Source organism: Garra rufa, chromosome 23 (assembly GCF_049309525.1).
Source record: "Garra rufa chromosome 23, GarRuf1.0, whole genome shotgun sequence".
NCBI classification, from domain to species: Eukaryota; Metazoa; Chordata; class Actinopteri; order Cypriniformes; family Cyprinidae; genus Garra; species Garra rufa.
The window spans coordinates 35718077-35739881 of NC_133383.1; the positions used below are offsets into that span (position 1 = coordinate 35718077).

The 21805-nt window shown below is 40.8% G+C and overlaps 1 protein-coding gene across 1 annotated transcript; it reads right to left on the bottom strand.

Moving 5' to 3' along the window:
* Positions 1-14278: 14278 nt before the first annotated feature.
* LOC141299873 (fish-egg lectin-like) lies at positions 14279-15573 on the bottom strand. The gene is made up of 5 exons (XM_073830237.1): positions 15504-15573; positions 15176-15403; positions 14804-15015; positions 14525-14652; positions 14279-14423 (listed from the first exon to the last, which is right to left on the bottom strand). Exons 1-5 carry the CDS (start codon positions 15559-15561, stop codon positions 14279-14281), a joined length of 771 nt encoding a protein of 256 aa, XP_073686338.1. The 5' UTR covers positions 15562-15573.
* Between the last annotated feature and the right edge of the window lie 6232 nt (positions 15574-21805).

Sequence of the window (21805 nt, forward strand, 5' to 3'; positions counted from 1 at the left end):
ATATACATTCCATGAGGTTTATATTTGGTGACTGAAAAAAAAACATGTTAAATGTAAAAACAAATAAAATATGTCTTATGTTAGGGTCATGCTATTCTACACATTTTATGAATATGTAGAATCAAACAGGGGAATTATCATTCTGGAACACTGGGTCAATAGACAAACATGTTGACAAACATTAGGGGCATTTCATGATGACAAGAGGCTCCAAACACCCCTGTAACATCAAGTTTATTTGCTTGTTTTTGTGACCTCAGCACGTTGCCAGCCTTGAAATTACTGCACTGCAGTCCTAAAGATTTAAGGAAAACATAGATTTACGGGAGGAATAATGATCTTTTTTTCACAAGTTAAATATTTCATGGACTCAGTCCATGAAATTCTACAACTATGACTAACCTCGTGAGGCTTTAAACTGTCAAGATGTGATAGCAGGTATTCCTCTACATCCTTTTCATCAACAAACATGCGGGTTACATGTAATGGCTCAACCGCACTTGTACCTGAGCTTTGCTTCCTCACAAGGCCAAAGTTGGCATCCAATGTCACAATCATATCTCCATCCGCCTGGAAATCAAACACTTATTATAATACTTTATACAAAAAATAACTAATTTTGCAGATATCAATTCAATGCCGGGTAATGGAAAATGCAATCAGGTTAATCAAACAAGAACCTTGCTGGATCTAGAACCAACCTTTGGACATGCTGGGCATATGGTCCCATCATCTAACTCTGGGCAAATATCTACCAAACTTCTTTTTCGGAAGTGGTGATGCCTAAAATGGGATATGGATTTTCCCACCAAGGCTCTGTAGAGTGTGTTAACCTACGGTATAAGCAGCAATCAGTGAATACATTACTGTTTCGTATACTAACATCTGGTGATGGTGGTTCACTCAGAAGTTGTTATTTTATAGAAAAATAACAAGAATACTTTTGCAACTATACAATCCTAGATGGTTCCATAACTGTTTACTTTTAGTTGTTATAATTAATGGTGTAGTACAATCAAGAAATGTTTATTTTCACACCTATATGGACTCGTCAGTTCCCTGTCGATACTACACTCGTACTGCGTCGTAAGACGCTTATGGGAAAAAGCTCCTTTTTCTCCTGAGACTGAAGTATTTCAATAACGCAGTGTAACTGCACGACCATTGGTTTGTGCAGTGAGATGAAAACAAACCAATGGCTCGGCAGCTTATTCCAAAAGAGCAAATTTTATTGGCGTTGTTGCAAATGCCACGGCGTTTCTGTCGCTCGTGCAGAGCCCCTCTGCACGCTGTTGATAGTCACGCTGAGTGCGTCTCGTGTTTGGGCTCCGCCCATGCCGAGGCTGCGCTCGCTGAGACAGATTGTTCCCAGTGCGGGGACATGAGTCTCGCCTCTTTGCGCTCGCGGCTGGCTTTCTTTTCAGAGAGCGACCCCGCCCCTCGCGCCCTCCCGCTTTCTTCTTCACAAGAGCCTGTGAAGAAAAAGCAGCGGGGCAGAGCGACTCAGCGCACAGTGACTGGTGAGCTCACGCCGGCTGATCCCCCGCGTGCCTCACCTTCACCACAGGAAGAGGAATCTCCTGTCCTCTTTATTCACCCTGACCAAAATCCCTCGGCTGCTGCGAGCGATCTGGTTTCGTTTGGAGTGAGTGAGGAGGAAGCCATGGATGACAGTATGTCTCTGGCTGCATCTGATGGAGAAGAGATGTTGGGCTCGCCGCTTGCCCCCGCCCCCTTTCCATCTGGTCAATCCAGCACCGCCAGCGCTGGTATGGACGCCGAGCTGTTCCGCGTCTTATCAAAGGCTGTTGAAGAGCTGGAACTGGATTGGTCTCCTCCTGAGGAGCCTGTACGGAGTCGATTGGACGAGTGGTTTTTGCCGGGTCGCCGCCAAGCCCCTCGTCAACGAGCTTCACCGTTCTTTCCTGAAGTGCACGGTGAGATCTCCAAATCCTGGCGTACTCCGCCCGCCTTCGTACCTCTTCTTCCTCCGCCCTCACGACGGTCGACGGCGCTGAAGAAAGAGGATACGACAAGTTGCCCCCCCTGGATGAATCTGTGGCTGCGCATCTGTGCCCGCCCACTGCCATCGGCTGGAAGGCAAAGGCAACTCACCCGTCCAAGCCATGCAGGACCACTTCAGCCCTTGCTGGACGGGCTTATTCGTCGGCTGGACAGGCAGCATCAGCACTGCATTCTATGGCGGTCCTCCAAGTTTACCAGGCAAAACTCCTCCGCGGTATGGATGAGGCTGGTATGGATGACGCTGCGTTCCGTGAGTTACGCAGCGCGACCGACCTGGCGTTGCGTGCAACTAAGATGACGGCACAGGCGATTGGTAGATCGATGGCCAGCTTGGTGGTGCTGGAGCGCCACTTATGGCTTAACTTGACGGAAATCAAGGACGCTGACAAAGTCGCCTTCCTTGACTCCCCCATCTCTCCTACCGGTCTGTTCGGTCCAGCAGTAGAGGGGTTCGCGGAGCGCTTCACCGCTGCTCAGAAGTCGTCCCAGGCCATGCGACACTTCCTGCCGAAGCGCACAAGCTCTGCAACGGCTCCTAGTCGTCCTAAACCGGCTCCGACTCAGCAGCCTGCAAAGACCGCCCGGCCTGCTACTCAGCCAGCCCCCCAGGCGGAGCCACGTCAGCGCTCCCGCTCGGCCAGACGCTACCCGTTTCCTAGACTTCAGGGACCCCGACCCAAGATTGTGTTGGACCAGGCGCCTCCAGCGTCTTCCTGATTTAAAGGACAGGAAGAGGAAAGGGTCAAGTCTCGCCCAAGCCGGACCAGCCCTCAAAACGGCTCTCGTCAGCCTCCAAACACCCCGTTCTGTTCCGGGTACAGAGTGCTGTGTGACTGTAAAAAATACAGCTGTAACTCACGGGCCCCTTCTGTCAGCGCCCTTACAGCTCACCGCTGTGATAGCGGGAAAAATAAAAAACAAACATTTTCAAAAAGAGAGCAAATTTCCTCTTCCAGAGTTGTTAAGCGGCACCCATCCGCTCAAATCAATGCAACCCCTCAACACACGGGCCGAGGCTTTAAAAGCCATCCCCGGAGTGTCGAAATGGGTTATGGGCATAGTGGAACGAGGTTATACACTTCAATTCGCTCGAAGACCACCCCGCTTTCGCGAGGTGGTCTCCTCCTCAGTTCACAGCAAAAACTTGGAGGTTTTGCGTTCAGAGGTGAGGAATTTGCTGGCAAAAGGTGCCGTGGAAACGTTGCCCCCAGCACAGAGCAAATCGGGCTTTTACAGCCGCTACTTCCTCGTCCCAAAAAAGGATGGCGGTCTGAGACCCATCCTCGATCTCAGACGTTTGAATCGCGCCCTCATGAGACGGCCATTCAAAATGCTCACGCTAAAACAGATCCTTCCGCAAATACGCACAAAGGACTGGTTTTGCTCGCTAGATCTGAAGGATGCATACTTTCACATCCAGATTGCCCCCCACCACAGGCAATTCTTGAGATTCGCCTTCGAGGGAGTGGCTTATCAATATACAGTCCTTCCATTCGGACTGTCTCTAGCTCCTCGCACATTTACGAAGTGCATGGACGCGGCTCTTTCCCCTCTGAGGCAGAAGGGAATCCGCGTCTTGAACTACCTCGACGACTGGCTGATCCTGGCCCAGTCAGAGAATGAGCTAATACATCACAGATCCGCGATCCTCAGCCACTTGCAGTGCCTAGGACTCAGGGTCAATTTTGCCAAGAGCGCTCTGTCTCCCAGCCAACGTATTGCGTTCCTGGGAGCAGTTTTCGACTCCATTCAAATGAAGGCAACGGTTGCGCCGCAGCGAGCTCAGACCATCCGGAAGCTCGCGGCCTCCTTCAAAATCGGAGCCCTTCGCCCTCTCAAAGCTTTTCAGAAGATGCTGGGTCTAATGGCCTCAGCATCTCCGGTACTCCAGCTGGGCTTACTTCAAATGCGCCCTCTGCAGTACTGGTTGAAACCGAGAGTTCCTCCTCAGGCCTGGCGTCTAGGACGCCTGCGCATCAGGGTAGATCAGACCTGTGTCACAGCTCTGACTCCTTGGAAGAGTCTTCCTTGGATGGAACAGGGCGTTTCCCTGGACATGGCGTGCAGAAGGAAAATGGTCTCGACAGACGCGTCCAACTCAGGTTGGGGAGCTCTGTGCGATGGCCAGCCAGCATTCGGCCAGTGGTCGAAAGCCGAAAAACGCCTTCACATCAACTGCCTAGAAATGCTAGCAGTGTGTTTAGGCCTCCATACACTTCTGCCAGTCTTAAAGGGACACCACGTCCTAGTCCGCTCGGACAACATGACGGTGGTGTCGTACATAAATCACCAGGGAGGTCTTTCGTCAAGACGCCTCTTCACACTAGTGGAACGTCTTTTACGATGGGCTCAGCGCAACTTTCGCTCGCTCAGAGCAACTCATGTGCCTGGCAGGCTGAATCAGGGAGCAGACATGCTGTCTCGGAGCTACGTCTCTTTAGACGAATGGATGCTTCATCCCCAGACGATTCAGGAAATATGGGCGGTCTTTGGCAAGGCTCAGGTAGACCTTTTCGCCTCAAAAGACAATTGTCACTGCCCAATTTATTTTTCAAAGGAGCAGGATGCGTTGGCCCACGACTGGCCCAATCTCCTGTTATATGCTTTTCCCCCGATCGCCCTGATACCACACATAATCAGGCGGGTCAGGGAACAGAAACTCAAAATCCTGCTAGTGGCCCCCTTCTGGCAAAACCAACATTGGTTCCCAGATCTCCACCGGCTGCTGTCATCAGCACCGTGGCCTGTTCCGTTGAGACGAGATCTGTTAACAAAGGCGAACAAAACGCTTTGGCACCCCCAACCAGAACTGTGGGCGCTGCACGTCTGGTCTCTCGACGGGAGCCTTTAGATCTCCCTGAGACCGTTTTAAATACTATTTCTGAGGCCAGAGCACCCTCTACCAGGCGACTCTATGGACTCAAGTGGTCTGTCTTTTCCGCCTGGTGTTCCACCCGCGGTGCAGACCCGAGTTTGTGTGACATCAGTGATTTTGTCATTTCTTCAGGAGCTGTTGGACAAGGGACGTTCTCCCTCCACGCTCAGGGTTTATGTGGCGGCCATAGCGGCATTTCATGACCCTATGGACGGTCAGTCTGTGGGAAAGAACGATCTGATCGTTCGCTTTCTGAAGGGGTCGAGACGGCTCAACCCTCCTCGCCCCGTCACAGTTCCTACTTGGGACCTACCCACAGTACTGAGAGCTCTGAAGAGCCCTCCATTTGAGCCGCTGCAGTCTGTTGACCTTCGACCTCTAACGCTAAAAACTGCCCTGCTGCTGGCATTGGCATCAGTCAAGCGTATGGGCGACCTACAGGCTCTATCCATAAATCCTGTATGCCTGGAATTCGGGCCAAATGACTCTAAAGTCATCCTGAAGCCGAGATGCGGCTATGTACCTAAGAGTCTCTCAACACCGTTTAGAGACCAGGTTATCTCTCTCTTGGCACTTCCCCCCTCGGAGCAAGACCAAGGCTTTAATCCCCTCTGCCCCGTGAGAGCATTGAGGTGTTATTTGGAGCGTTCGGCTTCTTTTAGGAAGTCAGAACAGCTATTTGTATGTTTCGGAGGCCGCACCAAGGGGTTCTCGGTCACAAAACATAGACTATCCAAGTGGATAGTGGAAGCTATCATGCTGGCTTACTCTTCTTTGGGTCTGCCATGTCCCATGGGGGTAAGAGCCCATTCGACTAGAGGCATCGCCTCGTCATGGGCCCGGTCCAGCGGAGTATCCATTGCAGAAATATGTGCGGCGGCAGGCTGGGCCTCACCGTCCACATTTGCTAGGTTTTATAATCTAGATGTCCCTGTCTTGCAGACTAGGGTCCTTTCTGCATGAGGAATTCTGTTACCAGTATTGCTATGTATGCACTTGGCCTCTGGGAGTTTCCAAGTGTATCGTTTTCCTTGGAACGGAATGTTCATTAGGTTATCCTGATTGAGCAAATTGGCTCCTACTAGCCCATTCTGTGCTAGGGCCATACAGTCGTTCCTCTACCTTAGCAACGGCGGGATTGTACTGGTTCCCCATAAGCATCTTACGACGCAGTACGAGTGTAGTATCGACAGGGAACATACTCGGTTACTTTAGTAACCTCGGTTCCCTGAGATACGGGAACGAGTACTGCGTTGCTTGCCGTTGCTAAGTAGCTGCACGACTCAGTCGTCGCTTCAGTCGAAGAACCTGAGATCCTGTGGCGAAATGCACGCTTATATAGCCAAATTCTCCGCCCCTTTTGGCGCGTTCGGGCGCGAATCATTGCCACAGGCTCGTGCAGCTCCGCTGCCGAGCCATTGGTTTGTTTTCATCTCACTGCACAAACCAATGGTCGTGTAGTTACACTGCGTTATTGAAATACTTCAGTCTCAGGAGAAAAAGGAGCTTTTTCCCATAAGCGTCTTACGACACAGTACTCGTTCCCGTATCTCAGGGAACCGAGGTTACGAAAGTAACCGAGTACGTTTTCCATTATAGTAACTGAGTAACTAAGATGTTCACTTCACAGACAAGACTGCAAAGTGACTTACCTCTGCATGTGCGAGGTTATTTTTCCAGAGCAGAGTGTTGCAAAAACCCTCAAAAGAAACCTGACACTCCAGTGACAGACAAACAAAAAGCTCTAGCAGAGGGATGGAGAAGGCTGTCTGGGGCTTGTCGGCTGTTGCTGGACAGAGCCTATACCTCAGCAGCGTGCAGGTTTCTGGTTCACATGCACATACTGACTGTGAAGGTGCAGAGCCGCCCTGCCAAATAAAAACAGGAAAATAAAATAAAAACAAAACCAAGTATTACTATAGAGACTGCCATATCAGCATAGAAATATAGCTGCAAGCAGCAATTATGGGGCCAAGCATTCAAAGGGAAAATGAGGAGCTAAGGATGGCATGGAACACCAGACCAAGTGCAACAATGAGTGAAAGGAAGCTATTTTAAGAAGATTTTAGTCAAAACGACAGAAAAATAATGTTGAACGCCTACTGACATGATTTAATGGCTTATTACATTTGACCAACAGGTGGCGCTGTTATCAAATCGATGTAGTGTGTTTAGTGTGAGGTAGTCTCAGCCTCAGACGTCATGCCCACGGAACGTTGGCTAAACATCTGATGCATATGGTACACTTAACTGGAAACACTTCAGGAATGTCGAAGTCATCATCTGATTAGTTGAATTTGATCGGATTTCCGGAACACGCGAGTGTCGCGTTTATTTTCGCTCCGCCGGGAAACAAAGTGCAGACTGATTTACTCGCGTTTTGCTAAAAGGTGCTTATGCAGACGCCGTTGTTGCTATACACATTTGCGACGTTCGCAAACAAATTACTGACTTACTGCTTGTTCTCCCTCTTCTTCGTTAACTTTCAATGCTGGTTATTTCAATGACTGACTTGTTGCATGCCAGTCTGTTGTTGTGGGGGCATTTCTACGCCCCGAAAAGTGACGCTGAATGAAACGAACTGTGATTGGTTGTTTGATATGTCGGTCAAACGGCCTTATGGGCGGGTCTTGGCCAATGAAAGCTGCCATGAATTCCAGACCTTCAGCCGTCAGTCTGAAGGTCTGGCTACACGAGACTAAGTGTGAGGTGATAAGGGAACAAACAAAGTTATTATGTCAAAGCTTTGCAGAGATAAAGCCTTCATTTTTGCATCAAGCCTAAAATTTATTGTGGGGCTGTACGAAAACGGTTTCATCTATCAACATGAAATCCATAACTTTTTGTCAGCACAGTCTGAAGATGATCTGTCTCGATTTTGGTGAAAATCGGACAAACGGTCTAGGACAAGGGTTTTCAAAGTGTGGGGTGGGTCCGTGTATCATCTGATCATTCAGTTATTCCACTTAATCTGGCAAACGAAAAATAGGCAAAACAGGTTGATATTTCATTTTTGGGTTTTTCTGAATGAGCCAAAACATGACAGCTGATTTCTTTTTTCCGTTTTTCAGCTCGAAACCAAAAATACAATAAAAGGGAAAACCAAAACTAAATAATACGGCTAAATTACGTTTTTCTTTATTTTCAGTTTTGCTGTGTTTTACCGCTTTGCGCATGCGCAATGAATATGCGGCGTAAAAGCCTGTCATCATTTGTGGTACACTATAATGTAAAGATATGTAGAAGATACACGTCATGCCAGCCGCACTTTTTTGCGCGTCTAATCGTGAAGTTGAATCAAATGATTCGAGATCCGATTGGAACGCTTCGAAACAGTGGATCAGGCAGGGTTTACTGATTCGGAGTTTCCAAAAAGCTCATTTGATACTTTGCTCACCTTCTCTATAAAATGTATTCGTTGTTTTAAATTAATCATTACTATTAACAGGCCTAACCTAGGATGTTTTTATTAAATTGTGAGGACATAATACAGCTTCCGTCGTATTAAAAACATTTCATGACCTGACACCCATAATTTTTTTCTTACCTAAAAAGACGGGTATATAATGCGTGTTGTCAACAAATTACACTAACCAGTCTCTCCAGGATTTCACGATTTTTTTTTTTTTTTTTTTTTGCGATTTTTTTATTTATTTATTTATTTATTAATAATTAGGATATCACATTATCATCCCCCCGGCAAATCGCACCCATAAATCGCCCCCATCCCCCCGGCAAATCGCACCTATATCCATAGGGACCATGTGACGTCACTGTGCTTTATCGCCGCCATTTTTGTGACCGCGCTACCTGTTTCAGTCTATGGTCACAGCAGCCACAACTACCAGAGGAAGATCAACAAAACTCCCAGAATGTTCACAACAAGGATACAATATGCCCAAGATCTGTTGTTCCCGTACGCTGTAACAACAGTCATCAGAAAAAAACGTAAATACAGTTTTATTCGTTCTCAGCAGTGCTTGAAGTGGGTCGGTATGCATACAGTCTTTAGCGTACCGGTGTCATTCACGCAGGTGCTTTTCACAGCAAGAGTGTTTTTTTTCAGCACAATAAGAGTAGTGGAATAATAATTAATTATTGACTAAGATTGTGAATCAGTACATTAATATGAAAATAATGCCTTAAAATGAAAAGAAGCATTTTTTTTGCAATTACATCATTTTGAACCGATCAATTCGTAAGTCCAAAGATTTAGTAAACAAGAAAGCATTCGAACAGCAAGTTCAAAACAGTGCTAATGCAGAGAATAGTGACTTACAGTACATCCAGATGCCGTAAATTATTTGTTTCAGTGTATATTTGGCTTAAGAGCAAGAGTGTTTTATAGTTGAAGGTGTTTTAGAATATACAGTGTTTAGTGAATTATGAAAATTAAATAATAAACGCTAAACTATTGTACTACATAGCGTTCGTCATTGCAACGCCTGCAGTAAAGTATATACATGTAAAAAGGTTCTCAAAAATAATCATATTTGTTTTGCTGAAACTATTTATGTACAGTTACTCTTAAAATTATTTGTCATACAAAAATGGCACACAAGTTACACACAAACCATCATCCCGAGTAAATGGTATCATTGTGAATTGTGACTGGCTGCACAAGTGGTGTAATAAACTAAACTAAATTAAACTAAAATGTTATTGCAGCCATATAGCTTGAATGAATAAAAACGCATATTTTAAATAAAGAAATCTCATGCTTTTGGTGCTTGAATTTGTGCTTCAATAATGAGATCCAGGTTTAGGAATACACAAGACGTGAAAGACGTCTTCCATTAGGTAAATTTGATGTTTTCTTGGCTTGCTGGATGTTGGTCTTATGCTCAATAATCACATTTCTCTGCATTTGCCAAAACTAATTTGCCGAAATCTAAGCGCGGACTGTAAGGGGATAAGTGCAAGTACTCCTCGCTGCAGACTGTAGCGCGGTGACGTCAGGTACCTACTTCAGGTATGTGTTTACCGCGCATGCGCAAAGTGACGTATGGTATGCCTGTGTAATTTACATTGCGTGGTGACGTTAGGCGTTTTCGCATCGTTTGTGACGTAACGCGTCATTAAAACGCATGCGCATACTTAACATAATACTCTTATAAAATGTAAAAGTATTAAAAAAAGCTAAGGTGAAAAAAAAAGAAGGGGAAAAAACAGTAATACACAGCACAAATCCATGATTTTAACCATGTCTGAGGTAAAATTATATGGAATTACAGAGTTTATTCTGTAATATTTGTGTAGTATTATATACAAGGTATTAACATTGTTGCACTTTATTTCACTGTGTATATTGTAACATTACTCTGCACCTTATATGTTTCTTATTTTAACCTTTCCTCTGTCATGATTCTTGTTTATTTAGTAAAATTATGGACATTTTTCTGTTGCTTTGGCAATTCTGCCTGTGGAATATTTAAGCCAATAAAGTAGTATTAAGTTAAATAGACTACATACAGTATATTTTCAGTGTCTACATCCCATTTTATGCATGGTGCCTCCAAAAAACCAAACTGATAACAGTGATCTTTTATTGCAAACAACAAAACAAAATATAATTGTATATACTGTGACGAGTCGGCTGCCTCCCCCCTAATTATCATCACCACCCCGTCCCTTATTCGCCGCCCTTCTCCAGGCTCCCAACGGGAGTGGGTGTGTATGGAAGAGGAGAGTCGCGAAAACATCCCGGGCTGGCGGTGTGTGATGAGGAGCACGTGAACTGAATGAAGCCTCATCACCGCCGCTGCGGATCCGGATGAGGACCGCACCCGTGACGGCTGACGGGCCAGGATGCCGGGCCGTTTCATTCCCCAGAAGTGCCGCGTAGGCGGAGGAGGAAGATGCCGCTGAAGAAGCCGCCGCCCCTCGCGCCCCGGACCTGAGCAGGCGCCTTTACGACGAGGACACCAGATTCCCCGTTTATTTGGACACATTTACCCCCTTGGAAACTTGTTTTCTTTTACTTTCTGTTTAATAAAAACCTCTCCGGCCTGACGCCACACCCACTGTGTCTGTCGTTTGCTCCTCCCGCCACAATACCTATATTTTTATATATAATAATTAAAACTATAAACATGACACATGAGGACAAGAGAAAACAACAACAAAAATAGTTTAAAAAAAGTTAATGAACATGCACATGCGCACATTGCGCAGTAACACCAGTAAGAATAGCGCGCATGCGTGTTATATACATACCATACGTCACTTTGCGCATGCGCGGTAAACACATACGTGACGTAGGTACCTGACGTCACCGCGCTACAGTCTGCAGCGAGGGGTGTCTCGATAAGTGCCGTCAGCGCGAGTCCCGTTCGCTGTGAAGGAAGTTAGTGACCAGCCGGCAGAGGATTCTTCAAGGTCTTAAAGCCTTCAACGAGCGACTACGTTCACAATGATGTACACTTTTTGTCCTAAACATTCAATCAAGTCAGATACACAGTGTGGGAAGTAGTAGTTAAAAGTAATTTCTTATTTCAATTTATTATTAAATCTCATTTAGATGCGCTGTGTCTGTTGTCATATCGGACACAAATATGGCGGCGAGCATAGCGGAAGTGACGTCTTTGGTACCCATGAATATACAATATTTATTTATTGCTATTTTCCATCAAGTCAAAAAAGAGTATGATTTTAATGTTTCTGAATAAATTATATTTTGTACATACATTTTGACCGCTCCCAGCACGATTAGACGAGCAAAAAAAAGTGCGGCTGGCATGACGTGTATTTTCTACATATCTTTACATTGTGTACCACAAATGATGACAGGCTTTTACGTCGCTATTCATTGCGCATGCGCAAAGCTAAAAATAAAGAAAAACGTAATTTAGCCGTATTATTTCCTTTTGGTTTTCCTGTTTATTGGATTTTGGTTTCGAGCTGAAAAACGGAAAAAACAAATCAGCTGTCATGTTTTGGCTCATACAGAAAAACCCCAAAATGAAACCTCAACCTGTTTTGCCTATTTTTCATTTGCCAGATTAAGTGGAATAACTGAATGATCAGATGATACACGGACCGGGGTGCCAGAGCCTGTCAGGGGAGTTGCAGGGAAAATATATATATTAAAAATACAATTGAGTTTAAATATTATATATGTTTTTTTTATTATATTTAAAAGTTTTTAATTAAACGAAGCTAAAAATGAATACGTCAAAAATAAGAAAAACATTTTTCACCCAGAAGGCCGTAGCTGTGAATTCACTTCTGTTTGGCAAGCCCGCCAATACAGGTATATGGCCCGTCCAACAGGCGATACAGGCGGTCGCGAGGTTGTCAGGGCAGGGGCGTTCGACTTGAAGCGGCGCTGTGCAGAAAGGTAGATGTTTAATATCAAAGTATCACAAGAGCTATATAGCGCAGACAGCTCTGCATGCTATCAAATCACTTTGCGCTACTTTAATGTCATACACCGGTCGGAACATTTTAATAACATGTTTTTGCTCCAAATTCATTTAGGTCGAGTGTTTGAAATAGCTTCCTTTTGTGATCTGACGTGGTTTTACATCACAGAATAAGGCAAAATCATTCTTTTATATAGGCTAGTATTTTATAAATTGATAAAGGCTATAAATTAACATGGAATTGCATCAATAGTTTATTCATATAAATACCCGATATGGCTTAAGAACAGAGATAAACCATTTAGTCGCAATCGTACAGAAACGTCTCCATGTTTCATCAGTTAAAACGTCTCTATCTTAGTTTAGTGTTAAGAGTTAGGTGTATACCTTTGTCCATATTAGGGACTTCCTGTATGAATGAAACATAATATTACATATATTATATTGCATGTATATTAACAGTTTTTTGGGGGGTATAAATAGGAATAATAATACTTTTCTCTAAGTTTTTCTCCAGTGTAGAGGAGTTTTTTTTCTCTCCCTCAGTGAATGCATATGATTTTTTTTTTTTTTTGTCAAAGATTTTTAATCAGAAGACACTAACCTGTTTTAAACTCCAGTCACTCAGATGGGGAACGTTGTAACACTGTGTTACTATATGCCCCGCTGTTATTAAACTATGCTATTCTATGACATTAGCGGTGCAATTTACACTATTTACTTATAAGGATTTTGATAAGAAACCACAAGAAACAGGTGAATAAAGGCTGACAATCAGTGTTTAATGTTCAGATGTTATTATTTCAAGAAATGTAAAGCATTCTGGCTCGTTTATGTGTGTGGTGTTATATGAGAGCTGTGTGTGGAGGGAGGAGAGTGTTTTTCTGAATGTCTAAATGTGTTTCATCTATTTGTCCACATTGTTTTGAACGAATGTACAGCTGTGTGTTGCGATCAGGGCCGTTCAAAGCATTGTTGCGATGTGTTCATCGTCAAACTCCAAAATTAGATTATTTTTATTTTTTTTAAAAACGTCATTACTTCATTTGAAGAAGTTAACATGTATTTTACTGACAAAATATTTTAGTTTGTTGTGAATATTTTTTTTTCATTCGATCAGATAACATTTTAACATGGTCGTGTTACAACGCACCCCATCTACGGGGCATGTTGTCACGTTTCACTTCCTTTCTTTTGAGGTAAATAACGAAAAACGTATACACTGTAAATATGACAATGGCTTATGTCTGTTATGAACTTTTTATTGTACACCTTTTTTCATATTTCTGAATGACAGGATATACTCAGTTAAATAATTTCATATGATTCACTCTTTTCCTGCAAGTTGAAGATAAGAGAAGGTCCCAATTTCAAGGACTTTAATATCACAGGATGATGTTGTGAAGGAAGAATTTTTCATTTTTTGCACTTTGGATTTTTTTTTTTTTAGTTTTATTTCAGATTAAGTCTGACATATGCACACCATTTTTTACTAAAAGTTCCTCATGTTTCCTGCTGTTCCCCTGATTTTTTACCTCTTGGTGTAATAGAAAAGTTAGTTCATAGCTAGTATGTCAGACAAAATGCGGTGTTAAGTGGTTTTGCATATCACTGTATATTTTTAATGGGATCTGCTAAAGACACTAGAGCCAACATTTCTAATGTGTCAGCAGGATCTAACACAGCATTATGTATTAACATTTAAGAATGCAGACTTCAGTAGATTAACATGTATTCTTCTGGGCCTGCTTGTAACCATACTAATCAGACAGAAATAAAACATGAACAATTTGAATAAGTGTCAGATATTTTTAATAGAATAAATTTCAATGGATGTGCTGTGGATCACTTGAAACTTCTGTTGCTTTCATAATGCTTTAGTTTAACAGCAAGAAAGACAGAAGGAAATACATCAAGCTTTTTGTTAATAGATTTATAACCTTGAATATACTTTCATGGATTGCTCTGAGATTTCCTTTAATGATTGAGCTTCTCTGTTGCAGAGCAATACAGATTATAAAGTACATTTACGGATGGAGCCATCAACACACACGACCCACAGCACTCCCAGGTCAAAGCTCACATGTTTGTGGCCATTGGGACAGGCAACCATTGAGAGCCAGTCTGTCCCAGAGGGGTTGGAGCGGGTGACACCAATTCTGCAATAGACAATAATGAGGGTTTCTTGAATGCAGCGTTTGGTTTAATTAATGAATTGTTTTGTTCATAAAACTTGTAATACAAGACTGTTCAGGCTCACCTTTGGAATAAGCTCCCTTGATGGTTGACCCCAAAGACACTCCCATCAGTTCCTACTTCGATCATGGACAGAAGTCCTCCAATATTCACAAAGTTGCCAGACCCAGAGCAGACGTTATTAGACACATCCTGCACGAGACCAAAAGACATTAGGAGAATCTTTCTGCAGCTTTCATTGTGATTGCTTAATATTTGTCAAACACTTGCAAGAGATCTTTACTGTTAAACATGGCGGATTAAACTTATTCTCCAACTCCTATATTAAACGGTGTGTGATTACCTTCACGATGAAGATCTGGTCATTGCGGTTTACTCCCCAACAGCTGTACGGTCCACAGCTGTAGTACTTCAGCTTTCCATTCATTGGAACCCAAGGAGTAGTGCTGGATGGCCATTTGTTGTTAGCATCCATATTTAAACAGAATATGTCATCATTCATATTAACACCTGCAATGATCTGATCACCTCCAGCATCCACCTGTTTGAGAAGCCCTTAAAAAAAAAGATTGGAAGATACATTAGTTTAATAGGAACCATAAATAAGAGGATTTCTTCAGGATTGTTGCTCAAATACTTTAATAATAAAACATGTAAATTCATGACTGGGTAAACTTGTGTTATTGATGTCAATTTGCTCTTTGTAACTCTTCACCTGGAAATTGAATGGAGGAACCACTCTGAAGCTTGAAGATGTTGTTTGCTGAATTCACCCCCAACCAACCAGCAGGACCAACACTGAAGTGCTTTAGAGACATATTGATGTTTATGAAGATATTTTCAAGCAAGTAAAACGGTTGATTAAGATCGTTTACTCCAACCACGGATCCTGATCCAGCATCTATCTGCTTCAGGTTACCGCTCATCACGGTACAGTCTAAAGCTGTGAAAACATAATTAAAATTATCAGTAACTACAAATACAGATACTTTCAAAAATTAATAAAACCTTCTACTTAAAAAAACAACAACAACATTGCTTACCCAGAGTATGAAGGAACTGGCAGCTGAAGAGTAGCAGGATGCTTGGGTAAACCTTCATTGTTCCACAATACAATCTGTTGTCTGGACCTACTCAAAACTCATTTATGAAAGTGTATTTAACTGATGTTTTATTAACAAAGTTTGGGAGGAACACGTTCAGGTAATTAACCTGATTAAACACAAGAGGAGCACAATCAGTAATCAACCTAATTAACAGGTGTATATAGCAGACTAATCTCTGTTCTTTAACAGTTGTTTAGTTTTTGGTTTGCAACTTTTGCCATTATTTCATACACTCGCCTTCCCTGGGTATTTTTCGGATTCTCCGGCTAATTTGCCGGCCTTAGTAGTTTACAGACCCAACAAACACTTTCACGTTGTGGCGACGTCTGTAGCTACGTTTTATTCATTTGGTTTTCAGTTTGAAATGAAATGAGCAGAAATAAGAAAACGGCTCCTTTTATTATTATTTTTTTTATTATTATTTGTTTAGAAAACGAAAAAGCGAGTTTTTTGGTTCATGGGTAGAAAACTGATAAACGACTTCAAAATTCGTTTTCCACATGTGGGCAGTCACGTACGAGACGTCCCTTTCCGCCGATTGGCCAACCAAATCTGTCCCGGGATGCCATCCATTGTTCGTTCAACAAAGCAAAAGACCATTGTTTATTAATTTTCTTTCTTTTGCAGTCTTTAACAAACATACAAATATAATATAATATAGCCTAACTAAGACAGTTAAAAATAGTAATAATAAAATTGAAAAATTAGAAAATCACGTGAAGTAGTTACAAATTATTCAAACAATAGATTTAAGGCTTTAAAATAATTTACAGTTTGTGTCGCCGTTATTTCTTGATTTTAAGGACTACTGGCTGTTTCTATTAAAATGAAAGTCAACAAGATGATAGTCCTCTGACTGCCCAGCAAGCAAAAGCCGTCATTTCACCGTCTCGTCCCGTTATAGTCCGGCTGTTTGTAACCCCCTTCTAGCCCAAATTACCTTGAATTTGAATACATGTAATATTTTGGCAAAATAACTCGTGAGATGATATTCTATCATGTAAGCAAAGTCAGCAGCGTTTACAAGGGGTTTGGTTTCATTTCTTTGACATGTTCAATGCATAGCCTGTGCATAGCCTCGGTTTTATGGAAGGCCGTCTATGGCGCGTACTCCGTGCCAATACCGAACGACCGACCGACCGACCGAACAGCCAAACGGCTAATCGAACGTCTGACCACACGTCTTGAACTCTCTGCGGGTGATCCACGTGACGACCTCACGTGACGTCAGCGCTATAAAATTTGGACATTAGGAATTCAAAAATGATCAAAAAATAACTCTGGCTTTTTTGTTGTTGCTTGTACTTGATTGGAATGTTGATGTTTCCTGTATTATCTCTGTATTACTGTATTATCTGTTTATGGCATTAATAAAAAAAAAACTCTTACCCTCTTTCCACAGCAGGTGGCAATGTATAATAAATGTAGTGATGTGAATAGGTTTAACTTTCAAGGTGTACTTAATTTAACATATTAATGTTGAAATCTTATTTTTTTAATCTTTCTTTTTCAAAAGTGATTTCAATGTAATTACATTTTTAATTCGAAAAAGTTTATTAGAAAATAAATTTTCTAATATATATATATATATATATATTTATTTATTTATTTATTTAGTTAGTTAGTTAGTTATTTTTATAATTGTCCTACTAATCGTAAGTATATGATTAATTAAATCATTTGACAGACTTGGGTAAAACAATTTGAATGTACTTTTATGAATGTACATATTAATGCTGCTAAAGAAATCGGATATCAACGCAAAACCCACTTTTAGTCATATTTATTGACGTGTAATACAGTTACAAAATAATTGATAATAAGCTTAAAAACATTACGTCGTGAATTGGGAACTCAAGGAACTCAAGTAAGTAAGAACATTAAACACTAACTCACAGTAGGATTTTTTTGTTAAACAAATGAGTGTGTCGATATGTATTGTTATTGTGATATAAGTCTTATAGCGATCAATGCAGTAAATTAAAAAAAAAATGATATGCTTAATGTGTATTATTGTATCAGTAATCAGGCACGTGCAGAGGGGGGGGGGGGCGGAGGGTGCTCGAGCACCCGCCCCTTTTGCTCAGATGCCCAAAGTGCCCTTCTGTCAGAGGGCACCTGCAGGTCCTAAAAACTCCTCAATTTAGTTGTATCAAATTTAAGGCCATAAAAATTTTGAAATATGTTAAATAGTATAAGAAAATACTTAATTATAATTTAGGAGGTCGTACATTTGGGGACGGAAAGACGAGAATCGCGATATGGCTGGATTAAACTTCAAAAGGCAATGATGTCATTGAATAAATATGCACGCTGTAGGTTTCAAAGTCAAAACGCGGCACTGATGTCTTTATATGAATTTATCTGAATGGGAACCGACTGTCCTCAGAAACATGTCGTTGTCATTTTCATTTATTGCCTGATAAACAGCGTTAATGCTGATTTGTATACAGCTGTTACTAGAGAAACCTTAATATTTCAGCGCTCTTAAAGCGCCCCCTTGTGACAGAGAGTGACTTTTTTTTTCCACATTTTTTCAGCTCTTTATGGTCAAATTATTGCAATTATCGACCCACGTTGTTATGCAGCAAACACAGAGTTGTAAATGTGAAAGAAGTTAATGTGCCTTCTAAAAATCTAAACAAATAAGACAGTAATAGTTATGTTTTAAATACATATAATAAATGATAAACTCGGTTTATCCCTTTTAATGGAATAAAGGCTGAAATTCCATTGTATAAGATATTTTGTTTTGTTTTGTGTAAAGCTGTATCTGAATTAAAGATCATGCCATTTTATGCCTTAATATTCTACCGTACATTGTCAAATCCTACTCATACTGTTCATTTTACTTCTGCAGCTCTTAAAAAGGATCACAATTTGCCTTAAATTGATATTTAAAATATTTAAAATAGTGAAATAAAATTCCTTCCTTAATATGTTTGTTTTATTTCTATACTCTGCAGTAAAGCCTGTTGTCTACAATCGTACAATACAATACAAATTGTACAATACAATACAAAGTGAAAAAAATATTACTGATTCTGTTGTTTGAGTCCTGGAAGGCAATTTAAACTTCAAATAATGCATAATTTGTCTTATTAATTACATTGTTACTTGTTACATAAGTAACTGGATGCCTACAATGAGGTGATGGACCCTAGGGGCTCTTTAATGCCTTGTTTCAGATGCCCTTTTTATACTTTGAGCACCTGCCCCTTTAAAGGTCTCTGCACGGCCCTGTCAGTAATATTAAAAGACCACACACATTTTATGAATCATATTAGTATGAAATGCATGCAACACAATAGCCTACGTTTTTATCAGCTTACTAGCTTTTATTGTGACAATGTGGGAATACGTTTTTTTCTGCCATTTTCCCAAAATCTTATGTTTCAAAAGTACATACGATATGCTATTTATGACAATGTGGGACTTGACGACAATAATGCTACACTTTTCGGTCCTTAAATAAATAAAAAACATTTGTATAGGCTAAAGTGTTTGTTGAGTAAAGAAAACTATACATTTTCAACGAAACAGCTGGCATCGCATACAAGCAAGAGAGAGAGAGAGAACCAAAATGTGCGCGTGTCGCTGTAGGCTACTCCATTCACAACATGACTGTGTGGATTTATGATATTTGAACATTTTTAATAGATAATAGATATTATAATAGAAGAATTTACAGAGGGGATGCTTTTTGTCATTTTACTCAACAATCCCTCGCATCCCTCTTCAAATCGAGCCCTGGGTATAACAGGTTTATCGTTATACTAACCACAATAGCCTATATATATATAGTATACTGTACAATGAGATAAAAACACTCCAACGTGTTACAACGTGTCTTTACACGTAAAAAACGTGTTGTAATCACGACGAGTTACCAGCGCTGTCGACCAGACGCCATGACTACACGTAAACAACACGTAAGTACATGTAGAAACGTGTTACAAGTTAAAGATTATAATTTTGTCTCTTTGTTTGTGTGTGGCTAACATGAAAATGACTTGTGCCTCGATAGCGAGTCGGCTGGAGCTGATGTTGTTAAAATAGGCAGGTCATCTGCATCTGCGAGTATAGCTGTTTCATTGAAAATGTACATTGTTTTCTTTACTTAGCAAACACTTTAGCCTACATAAATGTTTTTTATTTATTTAAGGAGCGAAAAAGTCTGGTATTATTGTCGTCAAGTCCCACATTGTCATAAGTAGCATATCACATCTACTTTTGAAACATAAGATTTTGGGAAAAATGCAGGAAAAAAACGTATTCCCACATTGTCACAATAAAAGCTAGTAAGCTGATAAAAACGTCGGCTATTGTGTTGCATGCATTTCATACTAATATTAATAAGATGTGTGTTTTCTTTTAATATTACTGATACAGTAATACACATTAAGTATAGATATTTGTTGAATTTACTGCATTGATCGCTATAAGATTTATATCACAATAACGATACATATCGATACACTCATTTGTTTAAGAAAATTCCTACTGTGAGTTAGTATGTTTAATGTTCTTACTTGAGTTCAGGCGGAGGGTGAACCAGCTGTAAGGCTAACTACAAACATCATAAACTCGTCTTTTAGAAAAGAAAACAGACGCAGCTGTCAAATATTTTTAATGGGACGGACTTGTATTTAATGTGATTACAATTTAATAAAAACATTAGAAATTGATAATTATAACTTTTCATTTCAACATATTAAAACAGCGATTATAGGCCTATTCAGAAAACTACATTACCACTAGCTTTCCAAATCTCACTCTCCAAAAAAACAACAAACACAAAATAAAATAAAATAAAAAATAAAACGCGCACACACATTAAACAGGGACGCCTGCAGAATTTCTTCCAAGGGTACACACTTTTTTTTTTTTTTTTTTTTTTTGCGAAGGCCAAATGATCAATGAGACGGTTTAAACTCAACAAGCATGCATCTATCAAAAGCATGCTTTCCGCTATTAAAATAGTTCAGTTTAATAATGGGAAAGTGATTATATTTCGTTTCGTTTTTTTATTAAGTTAATTTAGAAAAACGTTTGAATCATTTTTTTTTATTGTTAATTGTACCTTAAATGTTTTTAAAGTAATAACTAAGCGGCCAGCAGCAGTGAGTTGATCATCTATATTTGATCAATTTAGCCTTCTCAAAGCACAAGGACTTGCCTAAATTAAAATTCTTTATATAAAACAGTTCAAGCATATTACACGTTAACGTTTAACCTTGATAAATGCGCGCTGTTGGATGAATATCCAATCGTTTGTGTGGAGACTGGAAGGCAGCTGAAGCATGCTTTGTAGGATGGAGGCACCAGTGCATCACTTCCCAGCAAACATTGGTCCGACGGCGACGTCCTGTCCCTGGCCAAAAATAGTCGCGGTAGGACGACAAAATATGCAAAAAATTTTAACACAAAATATTTCTTAAAAATGCATTCAGATGCATTTGTACATGTCTACAATTATATGTGGTTGCATGTAAAGTTTTTACTTTGACTTTTAGCTGAGTGTAGTTCAAAATATACTCGGTTGTGATTCGGTTGTGAAAGGAGGTCCAGCAGGTGACGTCTTTTACACGTGCATTTATAGTCCATCGTCAACCTCTATAAAATCCTTATGAAATATGCAAAAGCAATTGTGCTTACATTCACATTCACATTGGCATACTACAGTAATTAATTTAAGTGCCCAAAGTAGTTTCATAAGAGGTTGTTAATAGACGTCCACTGACGTCCTTTAAACGTTTAGTAAGACCCATGCAAACCAGCACGGAAATCTTTATTTAAAAAACTTCCATTTGTTTTACATCTTGTTTTATGTCAAATTCTATTCACAAATTGCTTGTAGTTAAGTGTGAAATCACTGCATTTACCCATTATTCCACCAGTTTCTCATACATTACAATATGATTTAATTATTTCGTTTTTAATGATTAAATATATATAGGCTATATACATAAGTAAGTCACAATTTAAAGTCTGAGCTGGATGCAAAAACTGCTGCCAAGATGTTGTTACAAATTCTGGCAATATGGTATCTCTATAGCAGATTATCTCGAGATATGACAGTTTGTATACTCAAAATTCCAGATCAATAGGTGGCGGTAATGCATCTTTTTATGCTGGTTTGGCAAAATCGCCAAAAACACCAGAAGAAGAGGAGTGAGCCCTAACGTACACCAGGAGAGAGTTTTTTGAGTTTACAAATCATTAAAAATTCACCGATG

Excerpts from the sequence above, each read along its gene's own strand:
- LOC141299873 (XM_073830237.1), bottom strand. The coding sequence starts at position 15,561 with ATGAAGGTTTACCCAAGCATCCTGCTACTCTTCAGCTGCCAGTTCCTT. Across the intron at positions 15,404-15,503 it reads CCAGTTCCTTCATACTCTGG|CTTTAGACTGTACCGTGATG; the intron begins GTAAGCAATGTT and ends ATGTTTTCACAG. Across the intron at positions 14,424-14,524 it reads CAAGGGAGCTTATTCCAAAG|AATTGGTGTCACCCGCTCCA; the intron begins GTGAGCCTGAAC and ends TGTCTATTGCAG.